The 17078-nt window shown below is 41.8% G+C and overlaps 1 protein-coding gene across 9 annotated transcripts in view; it reads right to left on the bottom strand.

The window, feature by feature from the left end:
- Positions 1-3696, bottom strand: part of NCAM1 (neural cell adhesion molecule 1) — a 239424-nt gene extending 235728 nt beyond the window's left edge. For all 9 annotated transcript variants that reach the window (XM_030538330.1, XM_030538332.1, XM_030538331.1 and 6 more), the window contains exon 1: positions 3371-3696. In XM_030538330.1, the coding sequence (XP_030394190.1) occupies positions 3371-3422 (52 nt within the window). In that variant the 5' untranslated portion in view covers positions 3423-3696. The remainder of the gene's footprint in view (positions 1-3370) is intronic.
- Positions 3697-17078: the final 13382 nt, after the last annotated feature.

The following is a 17078-nucleotide window of genomic DNA, read 5'->3' as shown; positions in this document are numbered from 1 at the left end:
CTTTTAAAACAAGAAACCAATCTTTTCTTATACCCTAAGGCAGGAAAGTCTATCTGTAAAATGTATTTCTGGAGGTCAGCCAAGAAAACATGAAGGCACTTTCAGTCTGGAGAGCAGCCACAGTCCTTTTACACTCCTGAAGACAAACACTGGGAATTCATTAAATTAATATTAAATTAAATGTTCTTAAGAAAAAAATCAATTGGTCACGTCAGGAATCTTCCAGGCCATATGTCAACACTGTAAAGTTTATACAAAATGTTCTCTATTATTTAAGAAACCATAGTTCTTGGGATGTAAACGAAAGGAGATGAGCCATCTGTTGTGTCTATAAATCAGCCTCTGAGTTATAAAAGAATGTTTAAATTTAAGAGTAAGTTAAGGCATTACTATCCCAGGACATAGAAATATATACAAAAGAAGCTATTTTAAAAGATGCAGGAGGAATGCTTTTGTTTCCACCCCACTGGGTGACCACTCCTCAGACAATCCTCTATTCAGGGTTTCCTCACTAGTACACATCTATTCCCTGCTTTTTCCCACATTTAAGTTACTGTAAAAGGAGCAGGGCTTTTTATTGGCATTTTCATGGCCGGCGTAGCTCTCTCTGCCTTGATTTTTCCTTCATCAGACTGGATTCTTTACCCTGCAAGCTGCTTCGCTCTCTCTCTCCCCCGGGGGCGGGGGGGGGGCAGAAAAAGAAGGAGGTAAGGCTTAGCAAATTAAAGCAGGATCCTTTAGCATGGAAGGTGCTACAGATGTGCTGGGTATTGCTTTTACTGTATGATGTGTTGCTGTTTTGTTTTGACTTTTTAATATTTGATTTGGCTTTTACATTCTCCATTTTATAGGGGTATAACAGTTGTCAGATCTGAGCTGTGCAGCTCCCCAAGCACCTTGACGCTCATTATTAACAACAAACAAACATCATTTTGAAGGGGGCAGGGAAAGATATTTTGTGTATTTTTTTTCCTTTAGTGAAGCTTTACTTACTCTAATTGGTCTGTTCCCTGGAAAAACCCACTTTCTTCCCCCTCACACAACTGAGAATGTTTTATGTGAATGTGTATCTGGGGCAATCGTTGGGGAAAAAGGCAAGTATCTAGTGGTGCTTTGCAGAAGAGAAGATAGGTGTGTGATGATTGTGACCGAAGGGTGTGGCTGGACCAGAGAAGGGTAGTGGCAGGGATGTGACAATCTATTTGTTCATATATGGGTTCTATGCCAACAAGTAGTAGTACAAATTTTAAAAATGCTAAATCAAAGAGCAGCTGTGGGATGGTTCTTTTGGTATGGGGAAGCTGGGCAACAGGATTGTTGCTGCTGATGCTCACTAGGCAGCTTTGGGCTTGGGGCTGGAGAGCAATGGCAGGGTTTGTTGTGGGGTAAGTGCGGGTTTTTGGCAGGGGTTGGCGATCGCTGGGAAGGTGTGTGCTGATGGGTGGAGCAGTGGCAGTAGTAGTCGCTGTTGGGTAGATGAGGTGGAGAGTGATGGCACCTGGGGGCGGTGGGGACTGGAACCGTATGTGGGGCATGGCAATTGTAGGCTGAGGCGTGCCCTGGCAGTGACTGGGGAGTTGGAAGTCAGCGTGCCATGGCTGGGGACAGCCGTTGTGAAGGGGGCTGCAGAGGGGTGCTGGCAGCTGTGTGTAAAGCCGCCGTGACACAGTGGGCTGGGTGGGGCTGTGGAGGGCAGAAGGGGGGGTGACAAGAGCAAGCAGATGCGGGTGCAGCCGCAGCTGGAGGGGGGCACGACAGCGGCCGTGCAAGTGCATGGCAGGCTTCGGGGAGCGGCGGGACGGCGCTGGCATGGGCGTCCCCTGGGGCAAAGGGGGTGACGCCGGGGGTGCACCACCCCCGGGCGGCAGTGTCAGGGCTTGGATTGGGGCGGGGGCAGGGTGAGGTGAAGGCTGAGGGGCAGGACCGTTACGAACGTTGGGGAGCAAAGCCCCTAACGGCCTTTCCCGCTCGGGGCCGCCGGCTCCTGATTGGCGGCGGATACAAGCGAGACCCCCCCACCCCCACCCCGCCGCAGCTCGCGCCCGTCCACCGTCCCCTGCCCAGCGCCAGCGCGCGCTCGCGCTTCCACACACGATCGCACCGATTTTTTCTGCACCCGATTCCTCCCCTTTCCGACCTTACTGCACCCCCAGCAGCTCTGACCCCCCCTCCGCAGTTCTTAGCCCCCCACCCCACCCTTTGCAGCTGCATTCAAACCGTCCCTCTTTTTGCAGCCTCTTTCCCCCTCGCCTTTATTTGCAATTGCATCGCTCCTCGCCGTTGCTTCGTTGCATTCCTCCCCACCCCCTGCACATTACACATGCATCGTTTGCGGCGGGGGGGGGGTGTGCCCTGCAAAAAAGAGCACCATCCTTCAGCTATTCTGGTAGAAATTTTTAAAACAAAGCCCCCTCCTGGCTCCTCGTATGGCGACACCATTAACACATCGCACGTAGTACCCTCATCATTTCATTCTCCTTCCCCCTCTCCATTGTCTGCAATTTGCAACACACACAACCTTCAATCCAAGAGGGGTAGGTTCAAGAAAGAGGAGCAATTCCTCCCCTTGCACTCAGACATATAGGTATCAACGTATAAAACCAACCCCTGGATCACGCCCTCCTCACCTCCCCCCCCTTCACTTTCTCCTGTCAAATTGCAGACTGAGCCATTTTTCCCATACAGATTCCTCAATTGTGAACAATGTTTCCAAGTAACTGGACGTCTAGTAAAGCAAAGTAGCACCATGCAAAGGAGCAGGGGGCAAAAAAAAAAAAAACACGTTTTCCTTTTCTTCTAATTTTCCCTCTATTGCAAACCGTTAAGACTGACTGACCATCCCTGACTGACCATCCCTGGGGGAGCCAAGGCGGCGAAAATACCAAAAGGGACTTATCCACTCTGCCATAAAAAGAGATTTCCTAGCTTCAGTGTTTACTCTGAACGATCCTGATCTGGTTCAGCTTGAGGATCTGGGGTTTATTCTTTTCTCCTCAATGTTTGCTCAGCCAGCACCTCCCAATCCTCCTCCCCAGCAGTGCCCCTGCCTCTCGCTCATCTCCCAGCTTCTCCGCCAAAATGCTGCCTTTGAAATGCAGGGAAAGGGGGGAAATCGCAAAAGTGCCACGCTTCCAGCCTCTACTGCTATCCCCCCAGTTCCGAAACAAAGTGGGATGGGGAAAGCACAACATTCAATATTTGGTGAAAACAAATCATCAGTGTAAAAAAACATTGCATTCTAGGAAACAAAAACACTATTCCCCCGGTCCTCCAGATGAGTCTAAAATTGCATCACAGCCCAGTATTCAGAAGTGGTCAGAAATCAAATTTGTTCCCAACCTCCATACAAAAATTATATATATTTATGTACCTGCAGCTCCAAGGAAAAACAGAGTCCAGATGAGATCCTTAGGATGCAGCATTGTAATCTGCTGTGGTGGTGGAAGTTTCTTGCAAATATATTTTTCCTTCAATAGGAACTTGGGTGGCTTAGATAGAGATTTAGATGCAATGTAATTTTTTTTTCAGAATTGTTTTTTGCCAGCTGCTCTCTAGCTGCTTTCAGAAGCTGATCAGAGAATGAGTGACAGTCCTAGCCTCAGCACACACACACAAACACAGATCCCTGCGCCGTCCTGGATTTGGTTTGGTGAGGTTGGAAAGGGAGTAGGACTTGCACCTCACTGTGTTCTTCCACCCATCCTGGCCACAAATAGTACAGTGCAATAGTCATCAAGCAAGGAGGTATTGTAGAGAGAAGCAGCTGCCTGCAAAATATGGCATGGTCGTACTAGGATCTGGAGTCACTAACGTTGTATACACATTTCCATGCTGACAGAGTTTTGCTAAAGAAGAAAGATAGAAATGTGTTTCTAGATTTATATACAGGCATTTCAGGCATGGGTTTTTTGTGTTTTTTTAAAGTCTAATGTAATGCTGGTACCATCCATAAAAGTCACTGATGGGCAAAGATGGAGCTTTTGGGGGTGCGGGGAGGTTCTTTTACAAAAACAAAATTATCTAAGGTTCCATTTTATCCAAAAACCAAAGTGTGGTGTGAATTTGAGAAATGGTTCTGATTTTGGCCCATTTTGTTTTCAAAACCTTGGCAGCAAGAATTTTTTGCAAAACAGGAGTGGTTTGGATCAGAATCCTATTTTATCTGAACTGCCAAAGTTTGCTGGGGGCTTAAGTTAGAGTTTTGGACTTGAAAAAAAGAGAAGAAATGGTCTCACTCATTTAGAAAGAGAATATCTCACTGTGTTTATCTGAAGGCAGGTTTTAAAGCATCTTTCTTCATTTTCTAATGAAGACTTTACGCAGTGTATTTCAGTCAGAAATGTACAGCCAGAATTTAGCAGGGCCTCAGCAATTCCACAGATTTTTGCAAACAATTTTGAAACAGCAAAAAAATTGTGCCCAGATGTTTAGACTCATGATGACTTAGAGATGCAAATGTGATTCCTTAGACATCTACTATTAATCCATCCATGTGGCAACCTCTCATACAAGTACTTCCAAGCCTTCTTCCATGTAGCCCCCTACTCACTGTTCAGTCTCCCTAAGCTCATTCACAAAGGTCCCTGTACAGATTACTATTGAACCCCACTTCTTGCAAGCCGTTAACAGTGAATCTTGTTGATTTGCATGACAAATCTGTTTGTTGTTCACTTTCCCTAAGTTCTTCTGTCTGCTTTTCTGTCTGTCCTTAAACTGTTGTCTTCTCTACGCAAAGATGGCCATAGGAAGTGCTTAGCATGTAGTAGGCACTACCCTAATCAAATTAATAATAATAATGTAGCCCCAAAGCGAATTGCAGGCAGAAAAAGTGGGGGTTGCAAGAACTAGATTTGCAAGCACAATACTGTCTCTGCAAAAAGAGATGTCAGTGCTGGGAAACTGGCCTTTAAAACCAGATTCATAGTGGGGGTGTTTGGGGTTTGTTTTTTTAATCTCCCATGTTCGGATTGTCACAGCTTGATAGTCTTAGTGATATCCTTTGCAAAATACAGGAGCTTTTGAGAATGGAATTTTAGATCACCCAATGGATGGTGTGTCACCCCAAGGGATAGGAAAATCTGTTTAAGGGGGGAGAGGGGAGAGCTTTTGAGAGGATGAATTAATTGCAAAAGAAAAAAGGTGACTGTTTCTTTCAGGGAAAGTCTTCATTCTTTGCTCTCATTTCATAAATGTTACAGGAAATAACTTCATATTAAATAGCCCATTGTTGCATATGCAAAAGAACTTGGCTTGCATGATTAATTATGGATTCTATACAAAAAGTGAGATTTCAAATAAATATGACAGTTCTGTGAATACATAAAGGCTCCTAAAGACTGAGGTATTGTATTGCTAGAGCTCTGACAAGTACAAGTCAATTCGTGCAGAATACATATTTAAAAAAAAACAAAGGTAGCTATGGTACGTGTGGAATACACAGGGACTTACACATTTTGAACAAATTTTGATACAAAAATGTTTGGGCAACATTAGCATAAACTATAAATTCCAGAATTTTGATAATGCTGCCTTAACATGCCATGCCATGCCAGAATATATTATTTCATTTGACTGATTTTTTCCCTTTTGTAGCTGATGGAATCCTCTCCCCTCTTTCCATTTTATTAAAAATGCTTCCCTAAAAGGAATGGCAACATTACTTAACTGCAGTGTGATTGAAAACATTCCTTCATCACCTCTTTGTCCATCATACCCCTTTGGTCCCATATTGAAGTGATTATCTCCAGAGAGCAACCTTGCTCAGCCATTCCATATTATATTATTCGTCCCCCTCCTCCAATTCACTATGTGTACATACACCCACCCCCAATACTGCATTTTTCAGGGGTTTCCCTGCTAATGGAATTGCTTCAGGTTCCTTAATCTGTGAGGTATCCCTGTAAAATCTGAAAGTTTCAGGCACCCTCAACTAGCTACTATTCAATTAAAAGCCAACAGTTTTTTGAGCGCGCACGTCAGGGAAACAAACCCCTAAGAAATGATGGCATGATCAATGGTTACCCAAAGTTGGCCAATTTGTGTATGTGTCTTCATCAAGAAGGGTGCTCTGAGTTGCCCTCAAGAATCGTATAATTCTAGCAGAATAAGCCAGCTAGAGGCTGCAATAGAGACATGCTGAATTTCCATCTATCATCCATCAGAATATAATATCTTGCAAGGTTCTTACCTTGTGTTCACCATCCTTTCAACCGCTGGTTGACAAATGCAGAAGATATAATGCCAGACACTCTATTTGTCTTCTAGGGCCACCCCGTCAACCTCCTCAATGAGTTTGCCCTGTCAAGAGGGTACTCAGAGGATAACATTTATTTCACCAGGTGTTGATTACCTTGATACCTCCTCTGCTGCTGGATGCTTGGTACTTGGAGAATTTCAGCTGCATCTCTGAATCTGCAGCTACACTTGAGGGAGTTAGATAGCTATTTATCCACCACTTATATCTGGCAAGAACAATGTCTTAACATTAGTCTCTACCACTAAGCAAAGAAGAAGTTGAATTGTGATGTTCGATTATTATTATAATTGTTACAGTAGTACCTAGAGATCAAAGCCCTATGGTGCTAGCAGTTCTACATGCACACCATAAAAGACAATCCCCAAACTCACTGTAGCACTAAGAAAGAAGCACTGTTTGGGCAACTATAGGAGCAAGGGTCAATTTTTTCCATGAAACCACTGCCCAAGACAAGGAGCTATCAGTATAATCACAGTTATGTTGCCATTATACAATTACATCATGCCCATAGCTCTGCATGGAGCTTGAAAGATTTTAAAAGGTCCATTATACAAAAATAGAACACAGACATACAAAAAAAAAGAGATAGAGAGGAGCAAGAATTATAGGTCATCTACTCCAGTCCCCGATACTCATGGCAGGACACAGTATTATCTAGATCATTCCTGACAGGTGTTTGTCTAACCTGCTCTTAAAAATCTCCAATGATGGAGATTCCACAACCTCCCCAGGCAATTTATTCCAGTGCTTAACCACCCTGACAGTTAGGAAGTTTTTCCTAATGTCCAACCTAAGCCTCTCTTGCTGCAATTTAAGACCATTGCTTCTTGTCCTATCCTCAGAGGTCAAGAAAAACAATTTTTCTTCTTCCTCCTTGTAACCTTTTACATACTTGAAAATTGTTATGATGTCCCGACTCAGTCTTAGGATTCTATGATTTAATAAAGATAATGTGACCCAATTTTATACAGCAGGTGGCTCATATAACTTCTGATAGTTAAAGGCTGATATATAAATCATGCTAACTTCATTCCCATTGAGCAGTACCTTACTCCACAAGTAGTCCCCCAGACAACTTGTGATATAAGAGGGGAGGAGCAGAAAGGACAGCAATGGAAGTGAGCAGTGAAAAATCCATTAACTGTCTCCCACTTGTCTATTCCTGCCCTGGAGTGGGTCAAGGAATAAGTGGGGGAGACTCTCACCTGCAGGGGACTGCCGAAAATGTGAACAACTCCTTGTATTTTCTTTTATCGATACTGAGAGAACAAAGACCCCAGAGAATTCTGCTTCCCAGGGTAGTTTTTAAGCCTCTAGAAAATTAGAAGCCAGTATTATGGAGAAAGCCTGATAAGTAACAGCCCTAGGTGCTTGTAGGGTCATTATCAAGATCCTTGGATGCATAAACAGGGTAATCTCGAATAGGGGTAGGGAGGTACTATTACCTCTGTATTTGGTACTAGTGTGACCACTAATGGAATTTTGTGCCCATTTCTGGTGACCACATTTGAAGTAGGATGTTAATAAATTGGAGAGGGTCCAGAAAGAACATGAGAATGATTGAAAGATTAGAAAATATGCCTTATAGCTATTAGACTCCAGAAGTTCAATCTGTTGATCTTATCCAAGACAAGGTTAACAGTTAAGGTGGCAAGACTTGATCAGTCTAAGAGTACCTACATCAGGGAAAAATATTTGATAACAGGCTCTTCAATCTAGCAAACAAAGGTATAACAAGATCCGCTGGCTGGAAGTTGTAGCTAAGCAAATTCACACTAGAAAGGAGATGCAAAAGTTTTAAACAGTGAGGGTTATTAACCACTGGAACAACTTACCATAGGTTGTGGTAGATTCTTTATCACTGGCAATTTTTAAATCAAGATTGATTGTTTTTATTTCTAAAGATATGCTCTTATTCAAACTGAAATTAATCCAGTAGTCCTATGGCCTTTGTTATATAGGAGACCAGACTAGATCATCACAGTGGTCTCTTCTGGCCCTATAATCAGGGGCGGCTTTAGGGATTTTGCCACCCCAAGCACGGCAGGCAGGCGTGCCTGTGGGAGGTCCTCCGAAGCCGCGGGACCAGCGGACCCTCCGCAGGCAAGCCGCCGGAGGCAGCCTGCCTGCCGCCCGTGACACTGGCAGAGCATCCCCCACGACTTGCCGCCCCAAGAATGCGCTTGGCGTGCTGAGGCCTGGAGCCACCCATGCCTATAATCTATCAAAGTCTGAACAATATGCTTTGTGTAAATACCTAATTCAATTCACAGGATCTTTTTCTGCTGCAGATAGGAGTCTGGACTATATCTGTGCAGGTCTTTTACTCATTTATAAAATATTGAAGGACAAATCTCTCAGGCAAGCCCCTACCATCAACTTCAATGGGTAGTTTGGCTTGATTCAAGATGAAAACCTGGAAGATTTGGTCCAATTACATTTAGACTTAAGGTTAACAAAAATTGGAATGTTGTATATCAAAGGAATGCTACTTCTAAGCAGGGAATCCTGAGAACCAGCGAGATGATACACTAGATAGACAGATGTTTTACAGTGTGGACGGTGATGCACAATTATAGAAGCTATTGCAAAGCAGCCAGATCTTTATCCAGCATCACCCTTTTGTCAGCACAACTGTTTAGTGATTGGTATCCAAGATGAGATTATGGGATACACCACAAATTCTCTGTCTATAACAATGGCACGAGAACATCATGTGGGGCCACATGGGACATCAATTGTCAGACACCAGAAAGAAATAAGGACATATGCTGTGAATTTGCATTCCATCTTTCTCTAGTTGCAGAGAAAACTTCACATTCTAAAATTGCTACTGAAGTCAGATCCCATAACTGCAAACCTGATGCAACAGGACCATAATAATAGTTGCTATCGTGCAGATGTGTTGTGCAGGTGATCACTGCAAAGTAGTGGAAATTATAGTCCATTTTCATGACATACATTATCCTGAGACCACTAATGAGAGAGAGAGAATTTGAAGAATTCAGAATGAATTCAAAGCACTTGTGTTTTTTTCCATGAGAACTATTAAGTGCAGCAGTTACAAACAACAAAGTAGATTTACTACTTATTTGTGGACTAGTTTATAAGCATATATTCCCTACATTGAAATGGTACATAAGCAAAACCTTCTGTCAGTTCCCTGGTCAGTGCATATGCTATTCTGAATACATATTTATTGTATATTGGGTCACAAGCTATGTAAAGTGTTTTGTCAAAACAATGCTTCATTCTAGACATGCAGTGCCATTTGAGAATATTCCCTACAAAACTCCTCTACTATTAAAGCAATTTTCTGAAATCATCCTCACCACTGGATTATATATGAAGTAAACAACAGGCAATTGTAAATAACAGGTTAGTAACTTTCTCAGGGTGTTCTGGAGATGTCACAGACCACAAGGATGAAGACAGTCACCAGAATCTCAAGGTATGTCTACACTACAAAATTATCTCAACGTAAATTACGGTGATGTACAGCCACTGCAGTAATTGAATTGCTTTTGCACGTCCACACTACACTTATACAGCAGTAGATACAGCCTTCATGCTTAGAGAAGCAGCAAGGATAAATCCTTTACTATGAAAAATGATCTCAAAATCATTTTCAGTTTTTTTTCATCCCATCTAAGCAGCTCTGATGGTGAAGTTGAGCAAGCCAAGAATCAGATTCTGAGCTGAGCAGAATCAGAGAACATAAGCATGATGCAGCAAAAAAATAAACTATTCAAATGTTTCCTACTCTAATCATGTTCTTCTACCATATGCATTGTGTTGGTATCTGACCATCATTTGTTGGTTTTTTTTCTAATGAGCAAATATATTTTCAGCATGATTATCACCAAATATCTATATGCCAATTATAGACCATCGATCACAGTAGTATCCAGGCATTTAGGAGGACAATAGTCCTAGTTCTGCTATTAATTATATTGGGCATTAATTAGAAGAAACTCCATTGTACACAGTGGAGTTACACATATGAAACCACTGCACATTAGAGTAGAATGCTGGTTATGTGAAAGTAAGCTCACTATTGCTAAGCATTTGGTAGTGAGTAGGAAATGGTTCTCTTAACTTGCAAATCCATCAGCCTGCTTTTAGTTAAGAACATATAACTATGCCTGACGTGAGTGTTCAAATACATATAAAAGTTATGAGAAACCCTATCAGCATGGAAGTCTAGGCTACATTTACACTTAGGGTAAACAGAACATTGCACAGTAGTAGTTCTTAAACATACATGATTGGAGGGTTCTACTTAGGGTCATCTTAATGGGAATTTTAAAAGGTTGTTAAAATTTTTCTAAGAGGCAACATAACACTGCAAATGTTTGAGGTGTTACAACCTGAGAGCCAAGCAGGAATTTCCTTTAAATCGCTCAGATTTGAGAAAGTTCCATCTCTCCCTAATGAGGCCAAGACTGAGGCGTCATTCCCTCTCTCAGTGAGATAAAGGACTATTTTGTCCCAAGTTAAAGGACGTTCAGCACTTCCCTACCTGATTAGCCTTGTATTAATTATTATTATTATTATTAAAAAGAAACTTCAATGCTTTCTACTATTTCTAATGAGGGCTGCCACAGTCTGATCTTTCCTGCTTTCTACATCTACTTCATAGCGTGAGATAATGTCATAAAGGTTCAGGACTGTTCTCAGAGCAACTGATAAGACTTTGCACTTATATACCACCTTCTTCCACAGGCCTCCAAGCACTTTACAAACACTGATTATTACTAATATTTATTTTACGCAAGGATTAAGAGAGGCAAAGAGAAGTTAAGTGACTTGCTCAACATCACATAGACCCTCTGAATTCTTGCTCCTGATCTCCAGCTCTCATTATTAAACCACCCATGGGTGAAGGCCTGGGATCATGGAAACCTTCTGACACAAATGTTTGGCATACACAACATGGCATAGGACTCTCTTCTGCTGAGCTATCATCTCTCACTTCATCTGGAAATGCCCCCCAAAATCTGCCAGAGGTCAGTTGGTTGTTTCTGTACCAGCATTAGCTTGCTCACTTGAGCTGCCTTCTCACATGCTACCCACCCAGATTCTCAGGTCTACTTTGGAAAATGTTATCCTTATGATGTCATTACACAATCCTTTTGCACTGGCTGTCACATTTTTCCAGTGTGAAGGAAATCTAGCAACTTGTCCAAGAGCTTCTTTTAACTTGATTTCTATAGCACTATCAGGAGTAAAGATGAGCTGTAAATAGTTGCTACTTTGAAAACAAACAAACAAAAAAATCTTGGCTGAGGCAGTAACTCCCCCCCCTGACATTTAGAATCCAAAGGGCTTTTTCTGTCTAGTTGCAATGATCTGGAGGAAGCTCAAATTGTGTCCCTGCACTATTGTAGTTAGCCTAGTCTCTTTCAGCTCTCTTCATGCAAATGGAACCTTGGAGTGCAACAGCAGAGAAATCTATTCCTTTATGTAACAGGCTAGCTCCTTCTTAAGGGCTGGGGGGCCTAGTGTTGGCTCAATTACAGGATGAGATTCACCTGAGAGGAATCGGGTGATTGAAGGATCAGGAAGCTATGGCAGACTCCAGAGAGTGAGAAAGGCTCCTGCAGGGAAGACCCTGAGACTAGTGGAGTTGCCTGAGGCAGGGAGAGACCCTAGACAAGCAGGGGAGGGACTGTAAAGGCCCCATGAAGGAAGAAATACCTTGGGCTAGGAGAACTTATAAATGGACTTGGTTTTGATTTTTTTAAATATATTTATAAACCCAGTCTGCAAGGAGCAGTATTTTTCTGACCAAGAAAATTCTGAAGTGAGTTTTATTTGACCAGTTCAAGAGGGGAAACTGAGGCCGTATGCCTATAGCGTGACCCTAGGTCACAAAGGGAGCACAGGAGGCAGCTGGCATTGTTACACTATAATTATCAGAAAATGTTTTTTCATCCTCCTAATACAGCATTATTTAGCGTAGATGCTATTAGACGGAGACAATCAGCCCAGTTGGTTCTGTAGCAGCTTTGCCAATGCACTGCAGGTATAAAAGAGAAAGGATTTTATTTTTCCTTGACATGCTCTGGAAACCTGCAGTTTTGGGAGGTACTTAAAAACTCACGTGTTTCTCAGAAGTAAGGATCAGAGGTTTTTTACAAGAACAAACAAAGCCAGGGGCCGAAACAGCATGAAGAAACGGTGCTTTCTGATTTATTGTTAAAAAACGAAGGCCAGGAACTGTGTCGTGTTGTGTTGCTAAATAAGTCATTTAAGGCAGTGCAGGAGTTTATGATGAGATAGACAAGGCAGGTGACCTTTCCAACCAATTTCATGAGTCTCCCAATTAGGGCTCCCCTCGCCCCACAATTACAACCAAACCCCCTACCAGATAAGAGTTCCCTGCATCCTCCAATTGACAGTGGCAAAGGTCAGCCTGCACATTTATGGGGAGGGGGAGAAGGTACACACAAGCAGGTAGGCATAACAATCCAAATAAAAAAACAGTGTAAACAGTGAAGGTGGGAGCACACTAATAAATACAGAGCAAGGGCCTCGGCATTCATTAGATGAGGAAAATCAAAGCACAAGCGAATAATATGAATTATGGAAATGTGGTGGGGAGGGACTGCGGAGCATCATATTAAAAAGACAGCATCCGCCTTGCAGATAATATTCACATTGCTACAGGAGTGTGTCATTGAGAGAGTATTTAAGTCTCTGGAGGAGTTCCACCTAACTAGCTTCCCCTCTGCACTGTAACCTCAAAGGACCCCAGCTTAGTGGGGATTTTTCCTTACATGACTTAGCACTAAGAGGCTTCATTCTCAAAATCCTCTCCATCCTTCCTGGGAGAGAAAGGGTCTTCAGCTTCTCTAGGGAAGCCCCCACCATTCTCCTTGATTTGTTTTATTCTGACCTAGCTCTTGCATAGCACCTGAACACTGTGCTAGCACAGGAACTATAGGAAAGGATATTATCTGCTAAAGAAGTGCAGCCATTTGTGGAGCGAAACATAGCAACTGTCCAACACTATATAGGTTTTAATATACTTGTAACAACCTGTTAGCCTAAAAGGCAACTAAATACTACAGGTTAGCTACATTAGAAATCTAGAGACAGGTCGCAGGCATCTGCCACCCCTCTAGAAACAGAGGACTCTTCTTTAATAATCATCAGTGGACAAAGGGCAAGATAGAACTCAAAATAAGGCTTAAGTGGTGCCTTGGACTTGTGCTGGCTGTCTGCATGGGGTGATTTTCACCTTAATGAGGTTGTTAAGAAACAGATAGCTCACTGCCTGTAGTAATAACATGTGCAATACCAGATGATGTCATATGATGTAATTCTTTTGCAGATGTGTACCATCTGCACAGCAGTAGCTCGTTCTGAAGAGAAGTGGGGTCCATTGTGGAAAGGAACAGATGGAAGAGTCAATAATGCTCAATATACTCTTAAAAGACTTCATGATTCTGGTCAGGTAGAACAACTGAAGAAATATTGCTCTTGGCAGAGTGCTGTTAGCCTGTGCAGAGCTGGCTTCAGAAAGGATGATCAGGAAAGACGAGTTCAGTTATAGTCAATACAATCCTCCTTTCCACTCAAGCCTTTTGTTTTCAGGGCTTTATAACTTGTCTGCAAACATTTGCTCACAGCTGAAACTTGGAGCCCAAGGCCTCAGCTCAGCAGCAAATTATTATTTTAAGATGAAAAACCTCAATTCAGCCTCAGGTGCAGATAACTGGGGACAGGGGAAGTGGCTATTTTAAAACTGACTTAAAAAAACAGCAGCAACCCCCCCACACACACACCTTTGAGCCATTATAGAAGTCTTACTCGCCTCTTAACATTTCTGGGGCAACTTATACTGTAACCTTTTAAAAACAAAAAACAGCTGAGATTGACCTAAAAGAGCAGAGGACTGAGTATATTTTTTAGCTTTATCCCAACTCTGCCACTGATTCACCACATCACTTAACCTCTGTGCCTCAGTGTCCCCAGATGTCAAATGGAAATGATAATACTTACGGTGCCTGTAAATCTTAATTAACTGATGTTAAATAATTTTAAATATTTTCATGAAAGGGCATGAAAGAAAGTTAAAGTAATTGTGTTGTCCTAACAAAGCGAGGTAGACTTATTTTGTTGAGACTTTCCTGAAGTCTGAAGTCATTAAACAAAAAGTTGTACTTTTCCTACAACTGGAATAGAAGTGCCACTTTGTGACTCACCCATTCAAAAAAAGAAGATAAGAAAATGCTTATAGGATCACTCGCTTATGGAAATATCACCAGGATATATATTCTTTCCTTGCTAAACTTCACCCTTGCATCAAAGCCATATCTATGTAAAATAGTCCATCCAAGAGATGTGCAGCATCCTTGGACCTGACTGCAAGCTGACCTGCGGTCTAAATCCAGCTCTGATCTATAAGTGGAATACACCAAGTGTGCTGTTTGTCTGGGGTTCTCATCAAGTTATAATTACAGAGTTTGTTTTGTTTTAAGATAAAAGTATGCATGTTTCCCAAATCAGAAACTGGTATGCTCTGTTATTATTGTTCAGACACCAGGGGACATGTAAGGTATTTTGATAAATCTCATTAAGGGGATAAAAATTTCATTACAGTTGAAGTAATACAACATTTTTTGGTAGGAGATTTCACTATACTCTGTTAATGCTGTTGATGGACAAGTGATTGAAATTTTACTTCTGATTGCATGTCATTTCAGTGATTATAGATAATAATAGTAACAACGATGCATGGAAATAGAGAATATAACAAAGTCTTTTTTGTGCTATGGTAGGGGATCATGCTAAAAAACTTACAATTTCATAAGAAGAGGCAGTGCCTGCTCAGAAGAGTTAACTAAACAAGACAGACAAAGTACTGTTAACTCCATTTTAGCAGTCAGGAACTGAGATTTAGTGACTTATTACCTGATGCTTCCACACAGGATAGTTATGGCAGACCTGGGGACTGAAGACTGATTGCCTGTGTCCCAGTGCCTAGTGTCTTAGCTGTAAGGCCAACCTTTCACTCTATTCTAGAGAACTTTTCCTTTTTGAAAGTAAACTTTAAAATCCATTATATAACATGGCTTTAGTGCTGTAGCTCTGGTAATGCAGAGGATGAAAGCGACTCCTGCAGCCTCATGATTTCATGAATGAATGTCAGCTTGGCAGTTTCTCACTCCCATTACACTTTCCTATCCCCGTTGGCTCAGCACGGTGACTTTTTGCTGCAGGGATTAGGTTAAATTAGTGCCTAATGTGTCCTGAACTGCTCCTCTGTGGGTTAAAGAGTAGTATTTGCTCTTAAATGACATTGTGCATTGGATCGCCATATTCAAGTTCTATGATTTGTGTTTTTGGCATCATTTGCATGAACTATTATCAAAGGAGTCGATTTCCCTGACCGTGATCTGTGAGATGGAAGACAATCATCCCCTTTTTTCCTTACATGTTGAATTAATACATAGAAGCAGGAGAGATGATGGTTTCACTTGTTGTGCCATTAGTGAAACATGAAACAGATGTGTGAAACACTGTATGAGTAATAGAACTACATTACATATTTATCTGCAGAAATAATGTACTGAATATAAAGCAACTACATAATGAAGTTTCCCTCTTGCCAGTTCTAGGTCAAATTGTATTAAAAACGAATTAAATATAAGACTTCATGCCAAAGCTAAATACAGTTTGTTCAACTCTACAAGAGTGTTAAAAAGTATTTAAATCATGGCAACTTGATTTTGTCTGTAGATTTTTTGGATTCTCCATCCCTCTAGTACTTCACTTCCATACTAGAAAGTGGAGACACTCTCCTTGAAGAGAAAGCCAGTGCTAGACTATGGAATAAGGAGACATTCTTCAAATGAAGCCACCACTCCCATCCTGCGAAGCACATCGCCTATTTTTCTTTAATCTGCGACTAGGACATCCTGAATTTCACAGGTGTAAGTGTCATCTCACAGGAGGAAGTGGTTCATAATTAAGTTAGCAATCAATATCTGCAGTGCATTTCTTTCAAAGAATTATGATGCGAGTCAGATACGTTCACAGAATATGTCTGGGCGTGCCATGTACTCAAGTTTGTCATTTACTTTAGTATCAGAGGGTAGCCGTGTTTGTCGCTTTTACAGATCCAGACTAAGAGTTCTGTGGCACTTTATAGATTAACAGAAGTATTGGAGCATGAGCTTTCGTGGGTGAATACCCACTTTGTCGCATGCATGCATCTGACAAAGTGGGTATTCACCCACGAAAGCTCATGTTCCAATACGTTTGTTAGTCTATAAGGTGCCACAGAACTCTTTGCCTCATTTACTTTATAAACCCAGTAAAAGGTTATAAAAATCCTTGCACTTGGCCAGGAACTCAAACTGCCCAGGCCCCAGTATTCTGACTGTGACACCAGCCAATCTGCCTGGCAGGTTACAACCTACCCAATGAAATGGGAGAGCACAAATACAGCTAAGTCTGTGGTACAGATTTTTAAACATAGGTGTTTGTAATTGCCTTTCCTTAAATTAGGCATAAAAATTATTCATGTACATGCAAACTTGGGTATTTGCATATGTAAAGCAATGCATGCATCTGAGTTTCAAGTCTGTACCTTAAACTTATGCAGTTGCCCAAAAAGGTTAGGAATCACTGGCTTAAGTCCAAGAAAAATAAGATAGTTCAAAACTAAATGCATCTCCTGGCTATCCTTTCTAGATTGCACCCACAATAGGTACCACAGTCCATCAAGCATAGTATGCAACAATCATTGTGCAGAGAACCTTTCAAAAATTGGGTACCTTGTATCAGGTTGATTAGATACAAACTCCTC

Source organism: Gopherus evgoodei, chromosome 19 (assembly GCF_007399415.2).
Source record: "Gopherus evgoodei ecotype Sinaloan lineage chromosome 19, rGopEvg1_v1.p, whole genome shotgun sequence".
NCBI classification, from domain to species: Eukaryota; Metazoa; Chordata; order Testudines; family Testudinidae; genus Gopherus; species Gopherus evgoodei.
Note: the sequence above shows the minus strand (reverse complement) of the source record. Positions and strands in the feature narration are given on the sequence as shown.